The 12,459-nt window shown below is 30.1% G+C and overlaps 1 protein-coding gene across 2 annotated transcripts in view; it reads left to right on the plus strand.

Annotated features, from left to right (window-relative positions):
• Positions 1-12,459, plus strand: part of LOC142321642 (uncharacterized) — a 29,457-nt gene that overhangs the window by 1,287 nt on the left and 15,711 nt on the right. The window contains exon 2 of one of the 2 annotated variants that reach the window (XM_075359906.1): positions 6,108-6,230. The exons of the other annotated variant lie outside the window; for it this stretch is intronic. Within the exon in view, the coding sequence (XP_075216021.1) occupies positions 6,108-6,230 (123 nt within the window). The remainder of the gene's footprint in view (positions 1-6,107; positions 6,231-12,459) is intronic. 2 annotated transcript variants of the gene reach the window in all.

Consider the following 12,459-nt stretch of genomic DNA (forward strand, 5'->3'; position numbering starts at 1 on the left):
AACTTATTCACTTGTTTCCAAATGTTTCAGGATCTTAAAACTATTTTTATTAAATTTTTTTATTTAAATAGTACCTGTAGCGGCCATTTTTTTTTACAGTGGGCACACCTACTTTTGTGATTGTTAGGGTTTACAGAAAAAATCATAACTAAAAAACTAGTGGTCCTGGAAGGATGAAACAGAAAGCAGTTTAATCATATTTTCTCAAGGTAAAACATTGGCCCAGTGGTTTGTTTGCCTATCGCTCTTCTTTCTTTGAGAAAATTACCAATAAATTTGAACATGAAAAATGATGAAATTTCACTTTTTGGTAATTTTTTTCAAGAGGCAGGGATGGCTGACCATACAGTTTGAATTATTTTTTTATATGTAGGTATGTGTTAGTAGTTTTACCATAAATAATATTAATGGTGATATACTTACCCCTAAATTTTTATGAATTTCTGAAAAATAGTTTTTTAAAAAAATTCAAATATTTACATCAAATAACTCTGACGGGGCTGGTGATAAAAATCTCAAATTTGCACAAATTGCAGTGTTTTTTTGTAGATGTTTAAGGCAAATAAAAAAGTTTCTTGTGTATTTTACTTATAAAAAAGTTATAACCTCTCAAAAGTCATGTAAAACCTGTTAAAAATGATACCATTTTGACTCACTATATAAGTGCAACAAGAGGGTTTCTTCTCTTCTTTGCACTTTACATTTTTTATAATTAGGTCCTATGTTGTTGAAGTTGACATTTTAAAATAGTTTTTTAAAATTATTATGATGATTATTAATAATTTAGTGCTTAACCAATACCAGTAACCTAATACAATTTTGATTCAAAAATGTGTGTAAAACTTAACCAAAATGAGATTTCAATTAATAGCAAGAATTCATTATTATTTTTGTAAGCACTATTGAAGAAAAAATAAATTGTAGCAAAATTTTAATTATTACTCAATGAAATAGCTTGCTTTTGTAGGAATGAATATTTATTATTTAGTGTGGTTAACCAACAGCTGTGATATTTCTTTTCTGATAATTCTCTTGAAATTGTGTGGGAACCACCCATCGCTGTAGTTAGTTCAAATGATATCAGCTTTCTCAGGACCTTGCAGATTGGTACCCACACTTTGTCTTGTTGAGACTTTTGAAATGATATACGTGGTCCAGGTGGGTGGAAAAAATCCCTTTTGGCATGCCGGAAGGCAGAGGTAGATTTCACCAGTGCTAAGTAGGGGATAAAATGAATTTCCACCTTAAAGTTAAGAAAAACTTCAAATTTACCCAATATGACTATGGTTGCCTGTGAAAAACCGTTTAACATACGACAAACCTATCTTCTTACAATTTCAGCAACATTTTGGTCATCCCTTGCTGTAAGGGTTGGTCATATCAAAAGTTGTTTCATACAAAAGATTTAGGTAATGTTTAGAGGACTAACAACCACTTTAAACAGATTTGATACTGTGCCTGTTAACAGAAGTATGATTTTTTTTTGTCTTTGAAATCCCATTTTTTCAACCACCTGGGCCAATGGTTGGTGATATCAAAAAATTTTATACTTAGATAAATTTTAGGCTCTTATTAAAAGAATAGTAGGAACTTTAAATGAATTCGATATTTTACTTAATAAGAAAGTTATAGCAATATTTTTTTTATTTTTTTTCATAAAAGCCCCCTTATTTCCATTACCATGATCCAATTTTGCCCATTAACGAACTGGACCGAGATTTTGGGTCGTTATATTTTATGTATAAATTTGAAAGTGATGGTACAAAATTATGGCAGTTATAATGTCCACAAGAAAGTGAAATATATATATATATATATACATATATATATATATGTACATATTTACATTTATATCTGTATAAATGTATATATAAACTTTTGAACAGATGATGGTTTTGGATTCTGGGAGATATGAAATGTGATGTGTTGAAATTTTCCAGAAGTAGAAATATGGTACCAATTACAATAAGTATGACCTGTACATTGTCATTTACGAGGCTAATATCTACCACTTCTACTCACCACTGATCTTCATACACACAAGCAATAGAGTCCTTTTCCTTAAGTGAAAATGGTACAATACTTGACACAGGATGATCTTCACAGTCTTTGGAGTCTTTTGAGTCAAAACAAAATTCAAGATTCTTTTTTAATTTTTCGGACCTTATTTATTTTAAATTTTAATGCTGATGGCCTTTGATCTGTACTTAGTTTTTGCAATTTTGATGGAGGTGATACACCCAAAATGGAAAAGCAGTATCCAATTGTTCAATATTGTGATGTGGGGCAATATATTGCTCTTGGGTCTTTGCAATCATACAGTTCTCTGTTCTGCTGGGAAAAAATACTTTTGAAACAGTTAACACAAAGAGACTTTTCAGGAATTAAATTAAAATTTGGAAAAATGTCTTCTTTAAGAGCTTGCTCTAATGTTAATTGTTTAAAGTTTTTCATAAAACTGATAAGTTTGTAAAATTAATATTTGTTTGATAAATTAACAATAACTGTTCTCAAAGAATCATAACAGAACTACCCATACACGTGACTGAATTTTGACAAAAACATTTTTTCATGATATTTAGAAACATTAGTGACATCTGAATTTACATGTAAAAAAATAAGTTGTTTGTTTTAATCACTAAATTCACAAATTTTCTGAGTTCTTTTGGCACTGTGCCATACACTGTTTACTCTTCATTCACAAAAATCCCTATGAAACACTTTTCTTCCATTGTTTTACGTTAAGTTACTTGAAAATAATATGAAAATTTAACCGATTTTAAAATTTCCAAATACTATTAAGTAAAACGTAACTATTTAATAAACACTTCCAGACATAGGATGAATTTTGAGACACCTGTAAAGATGTGAACAGGTCACTGACTAATGTCAGACTAACCAGCCTGTAACTGCAAAGCTAAATGATGCAACAAGCATAATTGAGTATATTGCAAGATGAATTTTTCTGACAACTGGAAATTATCTTAAAAATTACCAAAAGTGAAATTTCACTGTTTTTCATGTTCAACTTTATTGATAATTTGCTCATAGTAATAAGAGCGATAGGTAAATAAACCACTGGACCAATCTTTTACCATGAGAAAATATGCTTTTTGTTTCATCCTTCCAGGACCAATAGTTTTTTAGTTATGATTATTTCTGTAAACCCTTATAATTACAAAAATAGGTGTGCCCACAATTACAAAAATGGCCACCACAGCTGGCCTAGCAGGTAAGCACAGCTTAAATAAAAAAAATATATATATTAAGATCCTGAAACATGTAAGTAAGAAACAAGTGGGTTAAGTTTTAATTTTTTTTGGAATTGGTTAAGAAACCACCCTTGGGTCACTTCAAATGGATTGACCCTTATCTAAAAGAAGTCTGTTTTTCAGCCCATTTTAAATACTTATCAATGTGAATTAGAAGGCCAAATTTAACAGTTGAATTAGATGGAAGAATATTTTTAAATTTTTTATGGAAAAATAATGTTAGAAGGATATCCCAGCAGTCAGTATTTGGAAGGTACTCTTGCTGCAAAACAAAGAATTACTTCCTTAGCACAGTTTAATATGACTTAGTAACGCTATGGTTTATTATTATCAAGAAATATATAAATGCAGAATTCATATTATCTGATTAGTGGTATACATTCCAGGACAGTTTAATTGCCTTTCGCTGTCAGCCACCAATATAATTTTGTGAATCTTATAATGGAGCACATTGAAGGAATAAAAGAATTTGGTGCACCCTTACAAACAATAAAACAATTTTGAGTGAGGAACAAATAAACTTGCAGATCATGGCAAGTTCATATGATCAAGCTAGCAGATAAAAGATAATCGTTATCTGTATTTTATCCAGTATTTTCTCAAAAATACTGGAGACTTGTAAAGATCTTTAGCCACCATTCTATCTGAATTTAAATAAAAATTTATATTAAAAAAATAAATTAGGTGCATGAATTTTATGAATGGAAGAATGACTTTGTGTGGAGAGTGCACAGATGTAGTTTTGCAAATGTACATATTTCTATGCAGTCAGTGATATGGGATGAGTGGGGGAATGATGCAAAAATTGGACTTGGACTCAACAGTGGTATGCAATTAACAAAAAAAACAATCTCTTTTTATGCAAATGGTGTTAGTAATGTGATTGTTGTTAAATACTTTGTAATTGTAAGTTTCAGAAAATAACATTAGTAAAAATTAACATTAGTGTATTATTAACATCAAAAGATTTTTGTGTTTTGTAGATGGTTTGTTACATGTTTGTTTCGTTCTCAGTATTGCAGATTTTCTCACTTAATTTAAACTTTATCCATGTATGATTTTTATTCTAATTTAGGAACCAATTCAAAATATTACTTTTGTATCATATTAGATATATTTAAAGTTAATGTGTGGTCAGGCATGTATTACCACTATAGCAAAACCAACTGGCTTTATGTATCAGTTAATGTGGCTTATGGTGGCTGGGAGTCTGTGTTAATGACCCTGATTGAGATCTGGTCCCCTGTTTTGATGGGAAGGAAGTGGAAGTAATATAGTGCAAAATCTTAAAGACTTCTAAATTAAGAAATTTAAGCATGTCAGTTATACAGGGTTTTCAATTTAAAAGAGGTTCCATCACTTAGTTTAGTCTATAAATAATAATTTATTGGCAGACACTTACATAATGGTTTGCAGAAGGTGTTGAAAGTGGTGTCTATCCACTTCTAGCAGCTATCAACATGTTTTGCCATGCTCCTGGTTACTCTTGTTAGCAATACTGTGTCTGTTTTCTGGATGGCATTGGTAATGCTTGTCTTCAATTCCTGGAGGATGTGTGGATAGCTCTTATAAACAATTTACTTTTAAACAATGTGCCACAGAAAGAAGTCTGGACTAGTCAAATTAGGGGATCTTGGTGGCAGCAAATCCTTAAGAAATTACACTTGCACTGTAAAAAAGTATTTAACATCTTCATAATAGAGCGAGCTGTATGGTAAGTAGCGCTAACCTGTTGCAACCAGCAGTCATGATTATCCTATTGCAGTAACGCTATAATTTCTTGGTAAATGGCAACATCCACAGTTTTTAAAAAAAAAACAAGGGCCCTATTGTTTATCGCCTTGAAACCTCACACCATACATCTATTTTTTGTGTGCGTAGGGGAAATTCAAAGAAAATGTGCGGGTTTTCAGTACCCCCAAGTCCTGTAGTTCTGACTATTAATATATCCACCAATGTGAAACCATGCTTTATATGTGAAAACATTTGATTTAAAATGCTAATATGAAGTTTAAAATGCTTCTAATGAAGTTCTTGAACCATTGACAATAGTGAACCCTTTTAGCATATCAGCATTAGTTAGTTCATGGAAAACCTGGATTCAATACGGATAACATTCTCCTCATTACAGTCTGGGCTGAATCTAGAGAAATGTACTTTTCCCAGCTTAGTCTCTACAAAGATTTATAAAGACATCTTGTAACTGCTGCTTTAATGTCTTGCTTCATTAAAACTGACTTGTGTCAGGTATGTTTCTGATCTAACACTGAACCTGTTTCACAAGATTTTTTAACTAACTTCTGAATAACACTTTTCACTGGTGCTTCCCTGAAATTTCTCCCTGAACTTTCACCAGCACACAACATGAGATTTTGATCCTAAATAAGTTTCCATCATGTATCCCCAACAGTTAACCGCATTTTACCAAATAACAATACACAATTACCCAGTCATGTTCTAAAGGCAATGCTTGACACAGACTGCCAATACTCAGATGGGTAGGCAGTAAAGAGTCCTTCCCACTCCAGCTTCAGTTGTATTAATATCTTCCATAAAGGTATCTTAACAATAATATGCATTTAGTATAAACTACTAAGTGATGGGGCTTCTTTTAAGTTGAACAGAGCGTGTGTGTTTATACACATATACACATGCCTACAAACTGTACAAGAGTGTGTATGTATAAGCATATCTAAATATGCATGTACATCTGTACAGTGAAGTATAAATATTTTTTTGTTGTTGTATGTTTCACAATCATTTAAAAGCATTTTAACATAATTTCAGTGCAATTATTCACTAGATTTTTGGTAACTCTATTCTTTCTTTTTGCAGATATACTATTTTATTTGTACACAATTGGAATGGTTAAATACTAATTCGAACTTGAAAAGTATTAAAGTGTATCGGTATGGAAAACCAGGGGAGGAATTATTTGTTACATCAGTACATTATCTGGTAAACTGACTTATTTTCTGGTATTTTTTTTTACGTAACATTGATATATTTCAGAAAGCAAACTCTTTAACTTTTGAAAATTATAATAAAAATATTTTTAAAGATTTCATTCTGTAATACCTTCTTCCTGATGATAAATTCTTGTTACTATTAATTTGAGTTTTTTCATTTTGTCCTTTTTTCTTTAACATTCAATGATATTGTTTAAACTTGATTTATTATTTGCACCTGATCTCTTTGATGTCTGTTTCATATGATTTAAAATTTATATTTCTTAATAACTGTAATGGTAGTTCCAGACCTTTGCATCATTGACTTTTGACCTTCTTTAGTTATTGATCCTTATTCATGCAACATCCACTTCTTGATCTAATCACATAATTATGATATTCTTTCAGATTATTTTATCGCATTTAATATATTTTGTGATGGTTATAATTAGGAACATGAATATCGGTTTCAAAACATGAATGCTAGCGTTTTATAAATCAGGTAGGTAGGAAGGTTGCTGCACAATTTTATTAAAGCAGTAAATATTGTTTTCCATTATATACCGATCTGATATTTACTTGTAACATGGATGATCTTTTATCAGTATATTTCAGTTGCTGATAACAGTTAATAGTTTCATATCTCGAATACAAAGGAATACTTTAAAATTGTATAGACTTTCAACTTGAGGAGAGTGGGAATTGTAACATTACATACCCATAAATTATTAAATAAGTTAAAGTAGAATATTTATTACTTAAGTAATTTTCTAAGGGCTAGAAGATTGTTTATTTATTTTTCTAATGATAAGAGTCTTAATTCTTCTATGAAAAACACCTGTTTAGTGTGGTGGATTTGGAAACACCTTTTAAATAAAAAAAATTAGATATATGAACATTGATATGATATTTTAATGACAATATTTTAATTATTTGAGAGCAGCATATTTTGGAGAATTAGATGAGCCTATTTTTACATAGTAGTAATAATGCTATTGTATTATTTGTTTTAATTTTTAATAAATGCTGCTATTACAGTCATTAGCCGGTAATAAGTGCCAGCATTGTGAATGAAACTGTATCTTATTTTGTATGACTATGATAGTCCACAGGAACATCTTTATTAAATATTGCTTTCATCATTATGATTTGATTATCTTCACTTCACTCATTCTATTTTTTTTTTAACTTTTTGAGGGAACTAAATGTGCATTTTATAAAGGACTCTCATGTATAAGTATTTTCTGTTGAGACAACGTTTTTGTCTTTATATAAAAATATTACTATATATTATTCTATTATAAAAAAATAAATAATTTTTTAGCCTATTTATTTAACAATAAAAATTTGACATGCTATGATAAAAAGAAATTCAGGAGGCACTGTTGTAATTTTCTGTTCCAGGCTGCTTTTACTTATTTCCAAATCACTCAATTTGTCAAAAATTGTAAAATGAGGAACTGGCTCAGCTGTACATGAAAATTCTCTTTTAAACTCTGATTTTAAGAAAGAGAAATTTGGATACTCTTGTGTAGAATTATTGTATTGAGCCATCAGATGTGTGTTTTTAATCAAAAGACAAACATTATTACAACCGAAACTTGAAATAAAAATTGAGATATTATGGAGTGATTATTAAATTTATTTTTAAATATTATGATATTCAAACACATTCTGCTTTCAGAAACATTTAAAGACCCAATGACAGATGAGTGGAACAGAGGCATTTAAGCCCCCTAGGACTAACAAAATTAATTTTTAAATTTAAATTTGCATTTTAAAAATGTACTTTTTTAAAGATGCCCTGTTTTTAAGGAACTCAAATTTATTGATTAGTATTGAAAACGTTGCTCCCGTGCCCATTTACCTTTATAGATATTAAAAAAAATTGAAATACTGTGATATTTAAACTGTTATTTTACAAAAGCTAATTCAGCTTTCAAGAACAAGTAAAAATTAATACTTTTACAACTTTTGAACTCTATTGAGTTTAAAAATTCAGCTATAAAATGGAGAAAACATTAACAATTTTTTTTTTTTGTTTCATTTATTCATTTTATATAAATACCCAATGAAAAAATAAACATAAAACTTGTAACAACTCTTGTAAGAAACAATTTCTTGTTTTATTATTAATTAAATGATCCCTCCTCCTGTTCATAATAAATAATAATCAGAATAGTAATTCATAGTTGTTAAGTCTCAAAAATTATTTTTTTTTATGAATGGTTTTTCATCCAGGTGAAGCTGGATACTTCTGCTACTTGAGATTAAAATCAAATTAATTTTTTTTTACCTCTCTCAGTCATCATTGATAAAACTGCTTGTGAAACCTTTGAACTATATTATTTTTTCTGCTTCATTCATAATTTGGTATACTGATCAGTAATCATGTTACATAATTAAGAAGTACACCCGTATTTGGTTTTCTTCTTTCTATCAGTTCAAAATCCATTTAAAAATTTTGTTTTTTTCACCTTTTGCGATGCATGTTGTGCAACCAGTAACATAATGAGATATCTTTTAAATTAAATAAACCATGTTTGGCTTATATTGTTATTGTTATAATATTCTTGAAAATTAGACAATAATAATTAATTATATCATTAGAAAAAGTTTGTTTAATGTTAATTCACTTCATTTGCTTTTTAACTGATTATTTATTTCTTCCTAATCAACCAATAGATTGTTCTCATACATAATGAGACTTTTTTTCAGTCTTAATTAAATTGAACTAAAGTCACCCAAATTCTTTCAAGCATTGAAACTATATATTCAGTGAGCTCCCATTGATTTTTTATGCATATAAAAGGATGTGACTTATAGCTAGATTATCATGATGATTAAATATCGCAATTTAAAAAAAATAATAGCATCTAAATAATTCTAAATTGTTTTTACAAATTCATGTCACACAATGAATAAATTAAATCACTTTATTTATTACATATCGAATTTAAGTACAATATTTACACATCCTGCTATAATTAGAAGCATTGATAAGAGTAGATAATAGTTTAAAAAATCATACATTAATTTAGAAAAGTGAGAGAAGGATGTAGTGTATTTCTTACTTTTATGAAGCAGAAGAAAAACAGACATTGAAGCTTAGATTTGAGGGTAGAGTAATCATCCAAGGAGAAAGGAAAAAAAAAATTCAGATTTACTTATTGTTCTTTGACAAACAGCAAACATGTTTTATAAGATATTCTGAATGGCATGGATTCATTGCGAAAAAAGAAATTCAACTTGAAAATAAATATTAAAATAAAAATAACAAGAAATGTCTGAAAAATGGTAACTGTAATTATGTGAATTTAAAAGATTAGCACAGAACAGAAAAATTAAGTGAAGAATGATATCAAATATCAATTTAAAAATGAAATAAAATGTGTAAAAAATGTTTCATAGGTAAGACAAGCAGTACTATATAGACACTCAAACATACCAGTATGATGAACAAAGCAATGCATTAAAAAATAATTATTGATATTAAATTCATACTTAGTTAAAAATTACATGTAATAAAATGTACTAGTAATGGTATAATAAACAGGTGATTATGATAACAAATATTGACCCAGTGAAATTATTTTTTTTTCTCTTCAGTCATTTGACTGGTTTGATGCAGTTCTCCAAGATTCCCTATGTAGGGCTAGATTTTTCATTTCGGTATACCCCCTACGTCCTACATCCCCAACAATTTGTTTTACATATTCCAAACGTTGGGTGCCTGCACAATCTTTTCTTTCTACCTGTCCCTCCAATATTAAAGTGACTATTCCAGAATGTATAATATGTGGCCTATAAGTCTCTCTTTTTTTAAATATATTTTTCCAAATGCTTGTTTCTTCATCAATTTGCTGCAACACCTTTTTATTTGTCAGTTTTTCCACTCATCTGATTTTTAATATTCTCCTATAGCTCCACATTTCAAAAGCTTCTAATCTTTTCTTCTCAGGTACTCCGGATTGTCCAAGTTTCATTTCCATATAAAGCTATGCTCCTAATATAATCTTTCAAAAATATTTTCCTAATGCTTAAATTAATTTTTAATCTATATTTCTGGCTGAAGGCTTGTTTTGCCTGTGCTATTCGGCATTTTATATTGCTCCTGCTTCGTCCATCTCTAGTAATTTTACTTCTCAAATAACAAAATTCTCGACCTCCAAAATCTTTTTTTGTGCTATTTTTACATTCAGTGGTCCATTTTCATTATTTCTATTACATTTCATTACTTTCGTTTTGCTCATGTTTATTTTCATGTGGTAATTCTTGTGTAGAGCTTTATCCATGCAGTTCATTGTTTCTTCTAAATCTTTTTTACTCTCAGCTAGAATTACTATATCATCAGCAAATTGTAGCATCTTTGTCTTTTCACCTTGTACTGTTACTCCAGATCTAATTGTTCTTTAACATCATTAACTGCTAGTTCTATGTAAAGATTAAAAAGTAACGTGGTTAGGGAACATCCTTGTCAGACTCCCTTTTTTAATACAGCTTATGTTCTTCAATTATTACTGTTGCTGTTTGGTTCCTGTAAATGTTAGCAATTGTTCTTCTATCTCTGTGTTTAGACCCTAATTTCTTTAAAATGCTGAACATTTTATTCCAGTCTACATTATCGAATGCCTTTTCTAGGTCTATAAACTCCAAGAATGTTGGTTTCTTTTTTTAATCTTCTACTATTAACCTGAGTGATAAAATTGCTTCCCTTGTCTCTATACTTTTCCTGAAACCAAATTGGTCTTCTCCTAACACTGCTTCCACTCTCCTGATAGAACTTCCCCTTTTTCGTTAATATTACACATCAGTTCGTTTAATCTATCTATTCCTTCCTTACCTGTACTATGCAGTAATTCTGTAGGTAGTCTGTCTATTCCAGGAGCCTTTCTGCTATTCAAATCTTTTAGTAATTTATTAGATTCAGATCTCGGTATTGTTTCTCCCCTTTCATCCTCTTCGACTTCCTCTTCTTCCTGTATAACACCATTTTCTAATTCATTTCCTTCACATAACTTAAATATATTTCACCCACCGATCGACCATTCCTTTTGTATTATAAATTGGTGTATGTTTATTAGATTTTAATTTATGTACCACAAAATTTTCCTTAACTTTCCTGTGTGCTCTGTTTATTTTACCAATGATCATTTCTCTTTCCACTTCTGGACACTTTTCTTTAATCCGCTTTTCTTTTGCTAGTTTGCATTTGCTGTTTATAGTATTTCTTAATTGTTGATAGTTTCTTTTACCTTCTTCATCACAAGCATTCTTACATTTTCTACGTTTATCCATCAGTTGCAATATATCCTTTGACATCCAAGATTTTCTACCAGTTCTCTTTGTTCTGCTTAAGTTTGCTTCTGCTCTTTTAAGAATTTCCTTTTTAACATTCTCCCGTTCTTCTACAATTTCTACCTTATCTTTTTGATCAGACCTTTTGTGATGTCCTCAAAGATCTTCTTACCTCCTCTTCCTCAAGCTTCTGTAAATTCCACTGATTCATCTGACACCTTTTTTTCAGGACTTTAAACTCCAATCTACATTTCATTGTCAGTAAATTATGGTCGCTATCAATGTCTCCTCCAGGGTAAGCTTTGCAGTTGATGAGTTGATTTGTAAATCTTTGTTTAACCATGATATAATCTGTCTGATACCTTGTACTGCAAGGTATCACCTGGCTTTTTCCATATGTAAATTCTTCTATTATGATTTTTAAATTGGGTGTTGGCAATTACTTTATTATGCTTCGTGCACAACTCTGTATGTCGGTCCCCTCTTTCATTCCGTTTGTCCAGCCCATATTCACCCACAATATTTCCTTCCTTGCCTTTTCCAGTGCTTGCATTCCAGTCTCCAACTATTATTAAATTTTCATCTCCTTTTATATGTTTAATTGCTTTGTCAATTTCTTCACATGCACACTCTACTTCATCATCATCATGTGCAGTTGTAGGCATAAAGATGTTAATCATTGTCGGCTTAGGTTTTGATTTAATCGTATTACAATGATTCTGTCGCTATGCATTTTGAAATACTCTGCTCTCTTCCCTACCTTCTTGTTCATTACAAAACCTACTTCTGCTTGTCCTTTATTTGAAGCTGTGTTAATTCTAAAATCACCTGACCAAAAGTCGTTTTCCTCTTCCCACCAAACTTCACTAATTCCTACTGCATCTGCATTTAATCTATCCATTTCCCTCTTTCAATTTTCTAACCTACCAACCTTTTTTTAG

The sequence above is a fragment of the Lycorma delicatula genome, chromosome 1 (genome assembly GCF_047948215.1).
Source record: "Lycorma delicatula isolate Av1 chromosome 1, ASM4794821v1, whole genome shotgun sequence".
Taxonomy (NCBI): domain Eukaryota; kingdom Metazoa; phylum Arthropoda; class Insecta; order Hemiptera; family Fulgoridae; genus Lycorma; species Lycorma delicatula.